This window comes from Topomyia yanbarensis, chromosome 2 (genome assembly GCF_030247195.1).
Source record: "Topomyia yanbarensis strain Yona2022 chromosome 2, ASM3024719v1, whole genome shotgun sequence".
In the NCBI taxonomy this organism is placed as follows: domain Eukaryota; kingdom Metazoa; phylum Arthropoda; class Insecta; order Diptera; family Culicidae; genus Topomyia; species Topomyia yanbarensis.
Window position 1 is genome coordinate 377,586,701 of NC_080671.1, and position 19,974 is coordinate 377,606,674.

General features: G+C 38.7%; 1 protein-coding gene across 9 annotated transcripts in view; it reads right to left on the reverse strand.

The window, feature by feature from the left end:
* LOC131684642 (protein winged eye) overlaps positions 1–19,974 on the reverse strand; it is a 233,135-nt gene that overhangs the window by 38,304 nt on the left and 174,857 nt on the right. For 5 of the 9 annotated variants that reach the window (XM_058967679.1, XM_058967687.1, XM_058967682.1 and 2 more), the window contains 3 exons: positions 14,110–14,458; positions 13,427–13,588; positions 862–1,053 (listed from right to left, as the gene is read on the reverse strand). In XM_058967679.1, the coding sequence (XP_058823662.1) occupies positions 862–1,053; positions 13,427–13,588; positions 14,110–14,458 (703 nt within the window). The remainder of the gene's footprint in view (positions 1–861; positions 1,054–13,426; positions 13,589–14,109; positions 14,459–19,974) is intronic. The other 4 variants (XM_058967686.1, XM_058967684.1, XM_058967681.1 and 1 more) reach the window with 3 other exon arrangements.

The window sequence follows — 19,974 nt, forward strand, 5'->3', positions numbered from 1 at the left end:
TACTACAGGGAATTGGGTGCAACGGTCTCCATGCATTCATTGATCGAACCATGCAGTCTCGTTCTAACATACTTGTTTGATATGCATTACCAGGGGTAAATAAACTGTTAAACTAAGGCGCCTATCATATGTAAGAGCGAGATAATATCCCGCTAGTGCTAACAGTTTCAAGCGCTCCCTAGTAATTATAATCACTTTTAGTTGAAGTTCTTCAAATAGCGAAATTACCAGGTTTGGTTTTCGAGACAACCGCATTTTCGATTTAGATTTGGGTTTTTTTTCGAAGCATCAACCGAACGGAACACAAGTTATCTAATTTCATAATTATTTAAAGCGAGTTTCACATCAATCAAATTGAGGTTTAATTAAATTTAAAAACTAAGTGCGAAGCAATACAAGTTACTGCTTAACTGCTTGATGTAGTTAGATAATAATGTATTAATCTTACTTAAAGTTAATTTTGCAGTGAGTTTTCGCTTATATGGGTAACATTAATGAAGGAATAAATATTCTAGCTTCTATAGAGTTATCTTTGGATGTTTTATCTCGTCTCCAATAGTTTTGCTATAAGCAGAAGTAACGCAATAAAAGTTTCAACTTTATACAACACACCCAGAAGTGCCCAAAATTAAAACCAAAAACCCCAAACATGTAGACACGTCAACACATCGCACGAAGTTCATTTCAAGATTGTATTAGATATGCGTTTTATCCCTTCAGCAAAAAACATACAAAACCTAAACATCAAAAAACATCTACAACAACGAATGACGACACACACACACGTGCAGCAGACATCGACACGGCACCAGACGGCTAACCGAAGGAAGGGCCCTCACCACTATGGCCCCGTTATGTTACCTTTCAGCGGTGTGCAAACGTCCTCTTCGGCGGAGGAGGAAACGAACCGATCAAGCACCATATAGCCGAGCAGTTTTTTCTCCGAACCTGTCTGATCCATCAGAGCCAATTGTGGTAGCAGCGGTGGTTGTTCCAGGCGAAGGTGCTGTTGTTGATGGTGCTGCTGCTGCTGTTGCTGTGGCTGGCAGCCGCCTACCCAGCCGAGTAGATCGCGGGACCACCAACGTGCGCGCGAGAGAAGTAGGTACGCGGAAAAAAAAGTGCATGGAAGAAAAGGTACAGAATTTTAAAACCTCGTGGAAGTCATCACAGGCTAGCGGGGGTGATAATTATGCACTTTTCGTCGCTGGCTCGTGTAATTTAGCGTGGATAATTGAGGTGCATGTGGAGAGGGGGGAACCGACCGGCTATAGATATGCTACGGTGTTGCTGTGTCTGTTCCAAGCGAAGAAAGGCTTTGCTATGAACTGGAAAGGTCGACTCAAATCACCGATTGTAATTCCATGAATTTTAGGGTTTGAGCAAAGTATAATGGGAGATGTTTGAACGAAGATTTTTTTATTCAATTGTGGTTGAGCTGGTTTAGTAGGAAATTATCGCTATGCTAGTCATTTTAATTAAAAAATAGTAAGAAAAAAACTTTGCAGAATAATTTATTGCTCTGGGAGCATAGTTTCAGACTTTAGTAACGTAAAATTTCCTATTCTGTTTTTCTTCTGACGTTTCGGTCGAAGACATACAATAAATTAGTTTTGTATTTAGTTAGGTCAACTTTTATGCCATTGTCTTCATACCAATGGATCTGTTCATAATTGTCTACATTACCTTTTTCTTAATTTTAATAATAAGTATATCATTCATGATAAACATAATGATAAGTGGTTCCATGATAAACATAATGATAAGTGGTTCCATATGATATTTGCCACGTCGCTACAACACTACAACCCTGAAGCGGGCGGTAAACATGGAATTCACGTTTGTCTTGGTGCTCACCAGATCTTCGATGATATGAAGTTTTGAGTCAGTGTTATATGCAAGGTTAAGGGAGATAAACGCTTTATCTCACCTCCATTTTATTATATTTGTTCAATGTAAATTTAGTTTCGGAATAAATATTTAAGCTACGTATCTGTGTAAATGGGATGATCTCATTCAAAACATCTCGGAAATGGTTATAGCGGCATTCCAGGAATAATATTTACCTGACCATAAGACCCCCCCACACCCACACCACACTACCACTGGACTTGAACACGTTCTATGTTTAGGAGAACTAACGGTCCTCCCCAACACTAGTCACACATGGATACTTTTGAAAGTTGACAAATAGGGCAACAAAGAAATGTACAACTCTCTGTCTCTTTATGTGTATAAAATTCACTGCGTTAAAAATATTGTTTATATTATTTACAAAATTCAATTCAATTTTAGTCATTTTTTCCCGAACAAAATCACGAGTACCTTTCGACTTCTTCTCATCAGAAACCGACACTAACTTATTGTCGGAATACCTAAAATTTCACCCCTAGGGAGAAATTTTGATATTTACCCTTTTTTCCTCCTTAGGGAGGAATATAGCATAGTGCATTTTTTCCCTTCCAAACCGGGATGGACCGATTCCGTATCGGTAAATCAGCATTCCAATACAAATTGAAATGAGCGAAATAACCTAAATAAGAAATATCCTAAAGATGAAAAGAAAAGATTTTTGTATCACTTAAATGTGAAAATGTGATGCAAATTAAAATTTCGAAAAAGACAAATAAAAATCATTTGAAGAAGAATTGTTTTGGGCATTCAAGCAAGTTGTCTGACTGTTTGGATTTAGTGTCTAACTAGTGCAAATTTTCGTGCTAGCTTGTATGTATCGTCTAACTGGCCCCAAGTTTGTGGTAGTTACTAATGAGATGATTTTGAAACAAAAATTCAACTTTTTCTAATTTTAGGAAATTTTGAAAACATTAATTTGATTGACAGATTATTCATCGATTATAAAAATAAAACTTTTGAAAGAAATAAGGAATGTTGTTTCAAGTAATTTCATTTTAGCGCGTTTTTGGGAGGAGTCCATGACCGGAAATCTATTTCCCGTAATTTTTTACCTAAGGCCAAGAACTAAAGTTTTTCTGATTCCGTGTGACAATAGTCAGAGACGTATGTAGGATTTTTTTTTCGATATTTTCGATTGTTGGCGAGATGGTGCACTTTTGAGTGAAAAACTTTTTAAATGTCATAAAAATCGAAGTAACATTGTTCATTACAAAAAATCAATAAAAAACAAAATCCTACGTACGGTGCAGGAGAAACCTATTTTGAATGTACAGTGAACATTTTGGAATGATCAAAAATCATTTGTTCAAGTTACATTTACGGCTCAAAAAAGAGGTTTCGAGAACAACATTGTTAAAGCTTGCTAGCTGAGACTCAGAGGATCTTTTGCTAAGAATAAAAAAATAAATCTCATTTTGTGAGAAATCAGTTTTTAAATGTGCTGACCACATGCAAGATTTCGTGAACTAAGAAATTACGGAAATCGTGTTTTCATTTTATTTACTTTGTTCATTTAATTAATTTCTTTTTATTCAGTTTCTTCGTTTAATATTTTGTTGATTCTATTTAGATATTTTCATTATCCGATTTGCTAGTTTTAATCAATTTATTGTTTTCTGTTAATTTTGTAACATTTTTACATTTCTTACAAAAGAAATGTATAAGATTCGCTCAAACATTGAAAACTTTTTGAAATTTAAAATGTCTTATTGCACTATCTAGGGCTGCGTGTCATTTTAAAATGTATGATTTATCGTTGTAACGTTTTTGTGTCACTACTTTAAATGAAACAACTTAAATTTGGTTTTATTGCTACGTTGTTTTTATATTTCAATAGTGCACTATTGAAAAACAAGTAAATATGAATAGATCTCGGAAAATGTGGAAACTCCCTTACATGTGTCACTATTGCAGACAGAGCCGTCAAGGAAGCACCGAAAACATTCATTCAAATACAGGTAGGTAATACAGGGTCCGGCGCTCAAAGTGTAACCAATTTAAAAGGTCATACATTTGGTTTGGAATATTATTTAAATTTTCTTCAAGGTACAAAATGAGTAAAAATAATCAAAATCTCGGAATCAATTCACTTTTGCTCGATATGATCATCTTTTATCTTGACTATGGCACTGCGATGGTCAAACACGAATCGCAAGCTGCTCGAATGTGACTTGCTTGTGTTTTGGTCAGTCTCGGATAATGGCTTTCTTCAGCGTCTCGAGGCTGTCGTTTTTTTTTTATTGAGGACCTTGATCACCCAAATGGCCCAGAGAGAATAATTCATTGGATTCGCGTCTGGTGAATATGAGAGCCATTGTGTGGTCGAAATAAGGTTCGAAAGGGATCATCCATAAATGACGTAGCATTATATGGGGGAGGGGGGAGTTTTGTATTTTGTGATGATGTGTGACGACAGGGGGGGTAGGGGGTCATATCATGCTACGTAGCTTTTTTAAAGGGGAATAGAATAGAATTTTTAAAAAAATTTACGGGGAAAAGGGGGGGGGGGCCGAGTTACCGTCAAGCTACGTAATTACCAGGGGGTATTTAGAGGTTTGTGACGAAATTCTACGATGGGGGAGGGGGGGGGGGGTTTAAAAATCACTCAAAAAATGCTACGTCATTTATGGATCATCCCAAACGTTAGTTTTCTGCCATTCTTGATTCATTCGCGCTTTGTGAGATGGTGCCGAGTTATGTTACAACAAGCATGGTCTGCTACCGAAATTTTTTCAGCCCACGGCTTCAAAGCACTGCGGAACACTTTCCCGATAATATGTCGCATTTTCTTTGACAAAATACTCCATGAAAACGATTGGAGAGCGCCCATCTATTACTATTACTTGTGCCAGGTGCTGCCTCCTGGTGGCCAACTGATGACTCAAATTCTCATATGAATAATGTGCCAAGTAAAACCTATCGTTTTGAGAGTTTACGAATTTCAAAAATTATTTCGTCAAACAAGATGTTCGGAATTTGACCGCTTTCGGTCAAACGAGTGACTTCTTCGCTCTCTCAAGTCGAACTTGTTGCTGCTTCGATGTAAGATAACCGATCTTTTGGAACTTGTAAGGCTGGTCCTTGAGCTCTTTTTCCAATATGCATCGGATGCTGCAGTAGGATAGGGGAGCTCGGGGCTAGTTGGCGGTTGGGGTAAGTTGGCGGAATCCCCTTTTCTCCGTTTCTATTAGACATAAAGCGCTCTCTCTCTCTCTCTCTCTCTCTCTCTCTCTCTCTCTCTCTCGTTGTGAACCTCAAGTAATGTGAAACGCATTATCCAATGTGTTTTTGTTGTTAAACATTTTGTTTTGTAGAAGCTGTGGGTGATATTTTGTTTTTGAGCATACTTTGTAAATTTTCTTAATTTTAAACAATTTGTGTTATTTAACGTGGCTTTCGATATATTCCCCGAATGATTATATTTTTCAGTATCCGTATATATATTACACCTACCCATACACAAAAGTAATTTTTTAAATCCTTTTTTATGAAAAGTGCGGTTGGGGTAAGTTGGCGGTGACGCACGCGGGGCAAGTTGGCGGTACTATTTACAGTGCAAAAATAGTCATCAAATATTTTCATTTCTCGAATTCACTCCAAAGTAAGAGAAACTTTTTCTTGTGTCTCTCGTCAATGCAGGGGACAATTATTTCGACCAATCGCCTTAAGAATTTCGAAAATTTGCTTTTGAATATGGAGTACGCGTCGAAGTCAAAATGACGGGGTATTGAGACTGAAATATAACGAAAAGTGTCGAATAATATACAGTTTTATTGAAAATACAATCGGAACATTTCATAAGGACCACTGATGTAATCGAAATTCCATTTGATTGCTTATTTTTTGGCATTCCGCCATCTTACCCCACACATACCGCCATCTTACCCCGGGGCTGGGGTAAGTTGGCGGCTTTTCCGCGTCACATATTTTTGTCTCTAGAAATAAAGACAACGCATGAAAAATTTTCATAAAATTCAGAGATGTTGCCAACAGTCTGCCCTGTCATGTAACATTTTCTATTTTGCAAGATCTACCATATTTTCAGACGATGCAGTCTTTTGATCCCCATTTCCATGGAGTTGCTACCAGTATTATTATAACGAGTTATGGTGCGATAAACAAAAACTTTATTAACATTAAGGTGTTTGAGCTCACGAAGAATCGCCAATTGTGATTTTCCTACTAAATATAAAGCAATCACACTATTTCTTCTAAATTCCATCGTTAATCACTTTTTCACTTTTTACCTTTGGAAAAATGCTTTCGTACTCCAATCTGCCATTCAGCTAATTTATAGACAGCTGTTGCCAGTGCGACAGCTGCGCGAACGGTTTGAAATTGGTTACACTGCGTGTGACGCATCTTGTATATAGAAGTGCCACGTGCCAGTTAGAATCATTCGTTGCTAGCATTCCGAACGAGCAACACCATGACTATGACGTCCGGACGGTACAATAAGCGATAGATGTTATGGATTTTCGGCAGTGATGGTGTTAAACCGAGTTCGAATTTTTCGAGCCGATAATTGCACAAAACATAGCGAGATGCCGAATTGTTCCATTTCTCATTTAAAATGAGCTGCGAAAGGGTCAAGTTCGTCGATGCGGGTTGGAAGCATTTCGCTGTTCTTAGGCCCAAGCGGGAATTGCACAAGAGATAGCGAGATGCTGTATTGCTGGTTCATACGTGCAAATATATAATAGAAAAGAATTAATTTTGAAAAATCCTTCTATTAACTTGATTTTTCTTTGCGTTTGCGATTCTTTTCAAAAATTTCATACAATAAAATATAACCCATTAGTAAGCTTTTAGCATATTTATTTCACTCAACTTCAATACAACAACCGTACGCTCGCACCTTACGCTTAACTCCACTCATTAGGTTCTGTACAACATCTGGCTGCAGCTTATTCTGTACGGAAACCCACTTCGTCTTCCTCAGATTTGGCTTCCTTGGGATGTTTCCGTAGTGCCAGTTTCATAATTGCCCAGTATTTTTCGATGGGCCTTAGTTCCGGTGCGTTAAGGGGGGGTTCATGTCTTTGGGTATGAAAGTGACCCCGTTGGCTTTGTACCGCGCCAGGATAACATTTGAATAGTGGCACAAAGCTAGATTCGACCAGAAGATCGTAGGACCCTCGTGGTGCTTTAACAGAGGTAGCAGACGCTTCTGTAGACACTCCTTGAGGTAGATCTCGCCGTTTACAGTCCTAGTAGTCACGAACGGCGCACTCCGTTTGTCACAGATCGCTTGCCAAATCATGTGGTATTTGGCAAACTTTGAAAGTTTTTGCTTTCTTACTTTCTCCGGAACATCAAAATTGTGGACAGTGGAGAACAGTAGTCCCGGAAGTCCGCCTTGATGCAAGTCTCATCATACATGATGAGACAATGAGACTTCTGGGTGTACAGCTTTTGGGCCCGTGACTTTCTCACCGTATTTTGCCTTTCGTCACGATTTGGAGCCTTCTACAGATTGTACGTATGCAGTCCCTCCCGGTCCTTGGCTCTCTGAACGAAAGACTTGGACAGATTCAACTTTTTGGTCACATCCCTGACCAAAGCATTGGGATTCACTACACGCTTGTGATCCTGATCACTAATAGAATATGCCAGGCATATTTAAACGTAACGCTGCACTGCATGCTACATTTCAACATCACAATAGACAATGTTGGAAACAGCAGTTAGTGTCCGTGCCAGTTCAGAAGCATTCTGAACGATGAATGAAATGTCCGTAGTCGTACTACGCTTCATTTTCGACCTCAGAGTATTCAGACTTCGACAAACACTGGAGTCGACTGTATTCAAATTTGGAAAGCAACGGAACCGAGTGTTTTCAGCTTCGGGGAACACTTTAAAACTCTGCGTCTTTGCACCCGTATCCTAGCGACTGTTCTTACATCCGCTTGCCCATTTCTAAGCGTATGATTTGGACATAAGTTTGCGTTTGGTTTCTACGCAAGTTTGAATGTATTGAAAATGTTGTGCCCAAGTTGGCCCGATTTTTATCGTAACCCATTTAAAGTTGTTAAATCAACTGTGTGTACTATGTCAAACGCATTGACTAAATTGGTAATTGGTATAGCGGAATTGTCGGACTTTCTGTTTCGCCAGTCTTCGCAACCGATTTTTAATATACTGGACAATTCTTGGGCCAGTGCTACGATCCTGCCAACTACTGAGACCATTATATAGGATTGGAACGACGCTTGACTCCTGAAAAACACTTGCTTCAATGGGTAGCATATTAGATATACAGTGCTGATAAGATACCTGTAAGGTACGATGGGTAAGATGGAAAATTGAAATCCCACATTTTTGCGATTAATCCTTTGTGCCCAACACTGTCGAAAGCTTTTTCGATGTCTAGAAGAACAACTCCAGTGGAATTTCTTTTTGACGATCCGCATAGATAAATTTCATAGTAGGATCATGAGAACGTTGATATTGACGTCTTCGAACATTCACCAATCGAATCAGAACTTGAAGATTATTGTCAAAAATATGTGTTGTTGGTACTGATAAATTCCTAGTATCGACTATAGAATCACTTAAGTTTGGTAATGCTGCTTCTTGAGAAAGCGAAAAGTTACTGGTAGGTGATCAGAATCAAAGTCAGTATGTGTAATCAATTCACACAAATGTGACTTTGATCTGTCAAAAACAAATCAATTGTCGATGAATTTTTTACAAACGAATGCACGTAGGTCCATTTAGAAACAAAACTGAATAATAATCACCAGAACAATGATTAAAAAGTAGTTTATCGTAGGAATTGCTTTGAAAATTATCCCGAGATCAGAATTTCGACCGATTTATTGTAAGTTTTTGTAAGTCTCCTTTCATGTCAAAAGTCAAATACGCTGCAGCAATAAAAATAATACCAATATCGGTTTCAACTTCGATACCCAAACTCTCGATCACCTTGGTGTCGAAAGATTATTACGATTCCACCGCCGAATCCAACAATTCGATCAAATCGATGAATAACAAAATTAAAGTTGCTCTTTAATTTAACATTTGGTTTTACAAAAGGTTCGAACGCAACGGTTATATGTACATTATGTACCCTCAATAAATTGAAAAATTCGTCTTCGCATGTTTTTAATGAACGAGTATTTCAATTTAATAAATTTAAATGATTGTTTATAGTCATTATTAAACGCTGAATTCATTACAATTTCGATAGCGAATTTCCACCCAGTTTGAAAAGCTTCTAACATGGAGGTAGAATTTAGCATTGCAGTCATCAATTTAAACATTGATTGCTGCCAAAAACTATTTTTTGTCCGCAATGCTACCTAGATCCATTAGAACATAGGAAGCGTTGTGTGGAGATGAAATTGGAGGCGTGGTAGTCAACGCACGTTTTGCCGTGTGTGGTGTGACGGAGATAGAAGATCCTTGTATAGGTAGAGAATTTGTATTTCTATTTTGAAGCGGATTCACACGTTTAAACATATTTCTTTAAAGGTACCTGAGGGCAATTTTAATATTTGGCACACGGCTTTTCGGGGAGGACTTAGACATGTTGGGGGAATTAAATATTTCTTTAGACTGACTTATTTTAGAAAAACGTTTTGGTTTTGAAAATGACTGATTGAGTAGAAAATGTAGGTAGTCTTGAGAAAGACTGATTGAAAAAAATATTGGTTGTCTTGAAAAAGACAAATCGAGCAAAAAATATAGGCAGATTCTCGTTTAAATGAACAAAAAGTAAACAAAATTTGGATTTTGTATAGGCCATGAAAAAACATAGAAGGAAACAGTTTTGGGATTCAAAAAATATTATATTTTCGTCATCATTTACAAGTTTGTTCAAGACGAAAAAACAAAATGGTGACCATGGTGACGTTCTGCCTAATGTTAGATGAGCGTAGAAGTCTAAAACTGTGCAGCCTGCTGCCTCGGACTGATCCGATACACAAAGCTAATAATAAGGCTCTAAAGTAAACTAAATTTATTGGAGGAATGACATAACCTTGAGATCGACTTTTTAGCCCTTAAGCCTTAAAGCTTTACTAAAAATAGTGAATACAAAGAATTTATAATTTTTCTAGGTCAATAAAAAACAGGTTTTCTTTGAGAGGTCAAAAGATGAACTCTTTAAATTGAACCGTTTCCAGATGAGATTGTACTCAGTTTTGCAAAATGATGTCTTCCCGATCAGAAACACATAACAAGAATATTTCAAAACTATAGCTCCCGTTGTTACTTGTTATAATTTTCTGTTATTTTAACTACTAACGAGACCAAATTTATAACACAATATGTTACGAAAAATGCATTCTGTTATAATCTTGTTATTTCATTCTGATCGGGTTGAGATAAACGCGCTTAAAGTTTTGAGAACACTTTCGATGAATTATTTGTAGTAGAATGTCAATATTTTGTAACAATTAGATTGAAATTATGGGTTTTGGACATCGGTGATTACGAATCTGAAGTCAGTTTTTCGAAATTCAAAATGACCGATCTAATATGGCGGACCCTATAAAAATAAGTAGTATTTCAGCCAAAATCGAGAAAAATGGTTTTGTGATTTTTAAACACGAATTTGAGTTAATATGTATCAAAATCAAAAAAATAAAAATGGCGATTCCAATATTAAATGAGACCTAACAATCGCGATTAATTTTTTTTTTTAAATTGAATCGCGGCATCCTCTACGTTATAATTGGAACTTATTGTTTGCCATAATTCTTGTTCATGGTTACATATTTCAAATCTGTCAAAAGTAGAATGTAGCTGAAGAAATTCTTTATCCAGTGTTGTCATTATCTCATTTTTTATGTGTTGCGACTTAGTCCGGTCTGACTTAAAACCGACCAAATGTACAGTGCAACGCAAAGCATTCTGAGAACTTGCATAATGCAATGAAAAGGTTTCTACCTGACACGTGTATCTCGAGCCGAGAGCGTCCCATGGCGACAGGACGCCACTTCGAACAATGGCCCGTAGAAACTTTTTTGATGCGCGGATCGAAAAACCCGTTTAACGCAATATAGTAGACACTTTTGCAAAGTAAAAAAAAATCAAAATTTTTAAAATTTTGAATGAGAACCTCCTCCTAAGAAAGAATGTTGTTGTTGAAAAACTCTAGGCAAATCAGGAGCTATCAAAATTTGTGACCGAATCGAATGAAGTTTCAAGTCGGACTTATATAATGTACGCTGTTTTCTCCAAATAGTCAATCCCAAGTGTGGTTATGTTAGTGAAACAGTTGAGACTAAATTTTGTGGTGCCTTTTGAACTGAGTTTAATATTGCTGGGCGCACACATTCTAAATTCATCAAGGAAATTCCAAACACAAAAAATCTGCGTTTTTCAATGTCGTAAAATAATTCAATTAATGTTTGACAGCCCTGTTGACAACGTAGTAACAACGACTACTCAACCGAACGAATACTTTGATCGACTGTGTCCGTCAAGAGAGTAAATCAAATATTCTATATCTAGGTAGTGTAGTCCTACGTCAACAGCTCGGATCGTCCCTGTAGTTTTTATCAATGCAATAGGAGATGGAATTTTTTAAATTTTCTGTTGGCTTTTCATGTATCTCTTGCTAGACGATTTATAAATCAATGTTGGGGGTAGTAAAGCAACGCATCGTATTCGATCCAATATTTACTTGCCAACAATTGCTGAATTACGCAACAGTCGTTATCAGCGTTCGATCAAAGCTGTGAAACAGTATAATAGCATGTGTTATCCGTAATTCTCGAATAAACCGTGATTAAGTCCTTAAACACGGATAATGTTTTGTTTTCGTCTATTACTGTGATATATACTCAGCGAAAAATGGTTCTTCTGGAATTTTTCTTCAAAGAGTATTTCGACAGCTGGTTTTAACGCCCTAATCATATGTTACTCGAGAATTCAACCATATAATTTGCGCCAACGCGGTAAACAGAGGCAAAGCAGCCGTTGCCCTAACTTACAGCTTTGAATGGATTGCGTGACAAAGGGACCCGGTCAAAATGGGTTCAAAAGCATAGATACGGAAAATTAGTTTGCATTAATCGCGAAGATTTTGCATTTCGAAAGAATGAAACCTTTGTTGGAACTTTCTAAGATTTTGAAAAATCTTTTAATGTCACGTGCGGATTTTGTTCCTAACTTATCATTTCCCTTGTCAAAAACAAGCAAACGTAAAGTCTGAACTAAAAAGTTTCTGAAAGTTATCAGGAAACAGACAAATGCCGTGCTTTCTTCGAAAGGATTATTTTGTAGAGAAGTTTGTGCGAGATAAAATCTCTCAATAATTAACCCACCAAAGATTCTGAGTTCTGTGGACTTGTTTTGATATTTAAAGTTTCACTGAGCTTGGATCACTGGGTGAGGGGGATGATAGCAATTTTTTGTCGGCTCGGTATGTCATGAGTAAACAAGTAAAATCGTAATCATGACACCGGTCTATTTTTAGTTCAATGTCATGAAGGTTGTCCTTTACAGATGACATGGATTTGAACCGCTTGCTTAGATTTCGATGACAAAGGAAAACTTGATTTGTAATTTTAATTAAGTACAAAATTAGAGCTATCCTGAACTATGGGAGATATAACATTGATTGTTCTCATGAGGATTTCTTAGAAATAAAACCGCTGTTTACAAATAAAAAATCCCTCCTTCGAATATTTTTTCTCCTCGACCATTCGTACGAGTAGACATAATTTAGAATTTAAACAGAATAATAATACCGCCAGGACGGATGATTTTTATTAATTTATGACGCTGAGCGGACCACGATTATACCGGCGTTGATCTTTTCCTAGGCCCAACCGGCAGCTGAAGTCGCGAAGGAAGATACTGCGGGGTGGGCTTTTGCACACGGGACTATTTCGTTCGGGTCCACTCGACTGTACTCGACAGTCGACGTTAGAACGCGTTGTTAGGCGCGCGGGATGACGACGCCGACGATGATGATGATGATGCAATTAATTGCTGCCCTTAAATCAAATGTTGTGTTAAATAATATGTTAATGTCATGTCGGGGAAATATACTCGCGTAAAGCCCCCCGACCTCTACAGTACTGGCGACTGGCAGCACTCTCGTAACGTGACAGGCCTCGTCGATCCAATAACGAACGGTTGCGGAGGAGAAGGCATGACATACTGGTCCCCCAGGAAGTCGACAAGGCTGCTGCACACTGGAGTACTCTCGTTTCAATTGCTATCTCTTGAATTTACATATTCATAAGGTTCTTTGAACGTTTCTTAGCTTTAATTGCCGACTGGTAGCAAGCGTGCAAAGGCGGTTGGTTAACCACGGGTTTTTTTCCCTACTCGCTTTCGGCCATGGCCGCTTTGAGCAGTTGGGAAAATGAGTTCCCCGAACGTGTGGAGAAAATGTGTCCCGGTTTGAGGTTGTCGCTGGTCTGGAAGGGGAGTGGCTTGATCCTCATGAATGGGGCTTTCACAGGTTTACCGCACTACCAACCGTAAGTAGGAGGAGGAGAAACGAGGTTGTACCGGGAAAAGAGTGTACAAAACAAAATTAGGAACTTACCGGGATACTGCCACAGGGCGGGCGGTGTTCTAACGGCATTCTGGACGGCGGCTGCAGCGGCGTTAGTCACGCCCATCGTTACCGCCTCCGACGAGAGGGGTATCATGGTGGAGTTAGTGCCTGTGAAAAACATGTTCTGACTCAGACTCGGCGTGGTGCAGCCTGTTTTCGCGGTGCAGAGGGCGAGAAGCAGAAATGTTGATGGTAACGGTGGCGTTGCGATGGTGACGACCGGTGAGGATGAAGATGAAGAAGTGATGTGCGAGAGAGTGTCGAACAAATGGCAATATGTGGCGACGATGGTGGTGTTGGTGTGTTGTCCCGCGTGCGCGCGGTTGTTTGTAGATGAATCGAGTATGGTATGCACGTGAATGGAGAAGAGAAAAAGAAAGAAAAAAAACATATATGTGATAATTATGCATAAACAAGTTTAATAAATTAACGGAGCCGGCGAACGGGAGGGCTGGTGTGTGTGGTTTTAGCTGACGGGAAAGGGAACGTTTCCAGGGAATGAAATCATATTAAGATAAACGTGGCAATGGTTAAAAGGCGGAAAAGAGACGGCCAACTAACTATAGTGCCCGGTGAAAGGCTGGGGGAGGCACACGAAAAAAGAAAACAGGTCGATTCTTGGTAATCGAAAATAAATAAAAGCGAACATAAAATAAATTAACAAAAATTACCTAAATCAGCGGTGGATCCGGTAGCTGCTGCGGTGGCAGCGATTCCGATTCCAAACCGGTTCAGTTCTTTGGCTTGATGGAGCTGCGAAACTTGAGCAGCTGTGGAGTCTTGTAACCTCTGGCGGGCGACGGCGATGCCGACCGGAATCGTAGCGGAGGCCGCATTGTTCTGCGTGCTAGTGATTCCGATATGGTCCATCGTGTTCCCGCCAATGCCACAACTGGACGAACAGGCAACTGCCTTCGGTGATTGGGCTTCGATCTTCACAACGGCGGTCAGTGCCGTTGCGCTGGCCTCGAAATTGTTCGATGTGGTTACCTCGGACACTTGGCACGGTTCACGTTTAATCTGCGGATGGGAAAAAATATAAAAAATATAAAATCTGATTGCTGATAGGTTTCAGAGGATAATCCTTGAATGGCTCTAATTCATTCCTCCCAAACAACGGCGCAGCAAAGTAATCCCAAGCATCGGGTCATCGTCTTCAGCAGTGGCGTTCGATCCATCTGGGCTGTCCATAAAAGATGGCCATAAAAGTTTTACCCAAACGTTTAGGCTAATGAACTTGCCAGTTTATGGCCAGCTGTATCCCCTTCACTGACGTACCTCGCGAAAGGCATATAGAAATGGGTCTTATAAATAATTAATCAACGTGAATTGTAGATAGCCACGCAGTGACTGAAAAAAACAACGGACCCGCCGGAGCTGTCCAATTTCGTTGAAAAAAGAGTTGAAACTTTTTGCTCGTTAAATGCAATTATCATACGGCAACGACTAAGTACTTGATTCATCCATCCAGCGACTCCCGAGAGGTTCGAAGGATAGGAAGCAAACGACCCACCGAATAGGATCCCGGCTGAAGTGTGACGAGGGGAAATCTGGAACTAGATTCGTCGTCGACTACGGTACAAGAATAGCCCGAAGCACGAAATGACGGCAAAATTGAAAACAATGCACTTTTACGTGAATAGTAATGTTTATCATCATTATTATTATTATCGCGTGTGCAGTTGCCTCCCACCCGTGCACCGGTCCTATCGGGTACTCTCAAGGCACGGATTGCGGAGTTTTGATGACGACGAACTGCAGCGAAGCGCCTCTTCACAGGAAAGGCAACTGGTGGAACGCGCACCGGAAGACAATGGCCGTTGTCGTTGGCGTTTTTTTTACGTGTAACTCTGCGCTCGTCATTCGGGTAGGTAGGTAGCTCTGTTATATTATTATTTTACCGTAGATGAACCTACGCTCAACAGTTGCGCTTTCCAAATGGAAACAAAGAAATTAAAAGGCATGTACAGAGGCGAAATGCAACTAGAAATAAAAAAAAAAGAAGCTGAAGCTGATGCCACTGTGGAATGCAATCCGCGATGCCAATGATGGTAATTAAGGCTAATGATGAGGTGGACAAAGTGCGGAATATGGGTACAATTTGCAACTCAACACGCCAATCCTACACCGCTTATACGGTATGTACTGCAGGGACCGGACAGCGAAATGACCTGTTAGAGTGGACCGGTTGGTAAGGAAGGGCTTCGTGTTCTCAGAATATCACGTTTGAACAATCCTGGCAAAGAATGTCTTTGTGATTGATGTTAAACGCCCACTGGAACGGAGATACTGTGTAAAGTAGAATCTATTTTTCACAGGAACAGTGGAATTGATTTTGCCTGGAATTGTTTTAGAATGCAATTGCGTTTCTTCCAAGCTTCCTTTTTTAAATAATTCTCCTGCAAAGTACTGATGCAACATGATTGTTTCGCTCAACGCTTTTTTGATAGAATGTAATAGCATTTCGGCTACTGATACTACTGAAAATCCATGCGAAATACAGAAGAACAAATACAAATAGATTGAACATTTTTTTCAAATTAGTAAAAGAAATAGATAGCAAATGTAGCTGTCCTTTTAAACGCGGTTCACTAATCGTAATAATTTTAAATAATTATAATATGTATTCTAATCCTTTCCAAAGTAGGACTTCCATTTCTCGACGGTTTTAGCTTCCCCGGATTCGGAAAATAAAATGATTGGAAGAATGATTCAAAACATATAGTGAAATTCCAAATATGCGTATTTTTCTAAATCGATTGACTTTTTTGTAATCAGTATCAGTTAATGTATTTTTGTACACTGCAAATAAGAATACGGCACGTTAATAACTTGTTACTCAGTTCTTACAATCTTTTTTTGGACTATTTGATTAGATCTATCAAAATTGAGATTCGATTGAGATAATGCAAATCAAATCCTCAATGAAATGGTCCAACTGCACCAGAATGTTTGTTTGCACACAGATTCAGACAAATTAGGTCAGTACGAAGCAATTGGAAATGCCCCAGATAAAAGTATTTTTTGCGATTTAAAACACAAGACTATGTTCAATTCTCAAATTAGAAACATTTTCACTGTAATTGTGCAGCTATTGATATCATGCTTCTTTTTTTGAAATTATTTAAAGCATATTTAAAGCAGTTGAAAATATTTACTAATTCATCACAACTTGCGGTGGAATGAATTGTATGGTTTATATTTATATGTTCGAGTAATTTTGATGTTTCTAAAGTACTGACACCTCTCTGATAGAGTTCGAGTGTATTAATGTTTACCTATCTGTCTGAAGTTTAGCATCACAGACATAGAAAAGGTTTGACGTTAGGGACTCCGTTTTGGTATATGAAAACTGCACAGCTTGAAGTATTTACGAACTTATTTAAATAATATAAATCTATTGCAGTAAACGTAAATTCCAGGGATTTGCTAATCCCTGGAAATTGCAAAAATCCCGGGAAATGAGTTCCCGGGATGGAAGTTCTAGTTTCAAAGAAAATACTTTCCAAATAAAATCAAAATAATGACGCCTGCATACCAGAGTGACAGGAAAAAATTACCCCTATCGGCCCATGCCTGAGTCGATTCCTAGTCCCACCAGGAGTACTTGCTCCAAATTTGAAGCAAATCGGACAAGTCTAGCTACCGCACCAACGTGCCTGAAGTTTGTATGGGATTTTTCGACAATTTGCATAGAGAAAACCCACTAATTCGAATTTTCGCCGCTAGGTGGCACTGTATGCATCGTATTATCACTGTAAGTAAAAATGAGAAAGATAATTTTATTGCTTACAACTTTGTCTAAGACGGCTAGTGAATCCGGCTTTGTTAAAAGAAGTTATTAAACTTTTAACGAAGTGATGTCTGAGTCAGTTTTGCATGGAGCGTAGCAGTGCATGGTCGTGTATAAGTACTTGATTCGCACGAACTAAACATTTTTGTGAAATAATGGTTACATTTTACCGCATAGAGGGCGCCAACACTAACTTTTCACGGGAAAGAGATAGAGATTAGGTTTCTTCCACAAAGTTGTAGAACAAGCATTTCTAAATAATTCTTCCGAACATCTCGATATTCTAACTCACTTCTATAAAAAGTTAGTGTTGGCGCCCTCTATGCGGTCACAGGTGGAACTAAAATTTTCTTACCAAAACATAATTCGTATTATGTACTACACTTCTTCTGAACATACTATTCAGCTAAATCTAACCATTATCTCACAAAAATGTATAGTTGGTGGGCATCGACTATCGATACACAACCATGCACTGTTAGGCCCCATGCAAAACTGACTCAGACATCACTTCGTTAAAAGTTTAATAACTTCTTTTAACAAAGCCGAATTCACTAGCCGTCTTCGACAAAGTTGTAGGCAATAAAATTATCTTTCTTATTTTCACTTACCGTGATAATACGATGCATACAGTGCCAACTAGCGGCGAAAATGCGAGTTAGTGGGTTTTCTCCATGTAAATTGTCGAACAATCCCATACAAACTTCAGGCGCGTTGGTCCGTTAGCTAGACTTGTCCGATTTGCTTCAAATTTGGAGCAAGTACTCCTAGTGGGACTAGGAATCGACTCAGGGGTGGGCCTATAGAGTTTTCAAAAATTCATCATTTTTCTGGGCACTCTACTACATACACTCAAAACATTTCCCTAATGCAAATAATGCATAAAATCATTTCTTGAACATTCCGAATTAGAATCATGCCCTATTTGCATTGTAGATCAAATATACGTCGGCATTGCACCAACACAACATAATCCATTATGGAACAAATCGAATGAAAATACATGGTACAGTATAATAAATTCGCTTGTAAAAGTTTTAGTCAATTTTGCTTGCCTTGCTTCTGCCCGACTAGGTGCACTATGCCCTGGTACACATTCAACCTGCTCACGAATATATGTGTGGATAACGCGGCGAGTTTTTCTCACAGCGAGTGGTCTATGCAGCTACATTTTTGCTCTCTCAGTCGTCGATCCAGCAAAGAGTGTAAACAAATGGTTTGTGCTCCGGTGGTTAAACTGGTTTTCGATAGTCAATCACCAGGACGGTTAAGTGCACTCAAATAACAGCATAATGAGGGGGGTGGGCGTAGCGTATTGGTAAATCGATTGCCTTGTACGCAGCGCACCTGGGTTCGAGTCCCGACCCCGCACATAGGGTTAGGGTTTCATAACAGATTTTTCTAACCCGAAGAGGCGAATGACCTTAAGGTTAAAACCTCTATAATCGAAATAAAAAAACAGCATAATGCATAATAATAATCTCGAACCGCTTTATATACATTATAACAGTTATAATGCATATTTCGTATTAGAATCATGCTCATTTGCATGTAAATCATGCGGGTCATCTTTTGGGTGTACAAATGTGATTTTGATCTGTTAAAACGAAATTAATTATTGATGGATTCCTTATAGAAGAATAGCACGTAACTTCATTTGGAAACTAAACTGAGTAATCAGAGCAATCATAAAAAAGTAGTTTACCGTTGGAATTGTTTTGAGCAATATTCCAGGATCGACGTTTGGCGTTAAAATCGCCGATTGCGAGGAATTTCGACCGATTTCTTGTAAGTTTCCGTAAGTCTTCTTCCGAGAAATCGGTCTCCGCGACAATTGGTTTGCTCGCCAGTGCATTGAAAAGGCAAATACACTGCAGTAATAAAAATGATATCAAGATCGGTTTTAACTGCAGAACCCAAACTGTCCATCACCTTAGTGCCAAAAGAGGGTAAAACGCGATGTTTGATTGTGCGTTTAACCGCGGTTTCTCCGCCGAACCCAAGAATTTGACGAAACCGATGAATAACAAAATTAGGGTTACCCTTCAATTTAATATTTGGTTTAAAAAAGTTTCGGCCACAACGGCTATATGCACGTTATGTACCATGAAGAAGTTGAAAAATTCGTCTTGGGACATTTTTAATGAACGAGCATTCCAATTGAATGAAATGAAATGATTATTCAGTCATTATTAAACTTTAAATCTATAACAATTTTATTTGCAAACTGGATGGGAGTTTGAAAACCTGCAAACATGGAGGTAGAGTTTAGCATTGTAGTCACCGATTGAAACATTGATTGCTGCAAAAATTCATTTTCTTCCATTATGCTACTTAGATCCATTGGAGCAAAGGAAGCGTTGTGTGAAAATGAAATTGGAGGCGTGATAGTTATCGTTCTTTTAGCCGCGTTACCTGCCACCGTAGCATAAGATGTAGGATGGTGTGACTGAAATAGAAAACTCTTGAAGTTGTATTTCAATTTTGAAGCGGTTTAACACGTTTAAACGTGTTTTGTTGAAAGGTACCTGAAGAAGCAGGTTGTTTTTAATCTAAAAAGAAGTTTTTACGCCCGGAAGGAACGTCGAAAGCGCAGTTCGGCTCTGATGTCGTTATCGGCTAAGGAGATTGGTATTTCTTCTCATTGCACGGTGGTCCAGGAAAGTTGTACTTTACAAGGCCCTTCTTTTCATTTAAACAGAAGCTACGATGATTCTAATTCTAGCAAGATTTACAACTGAAT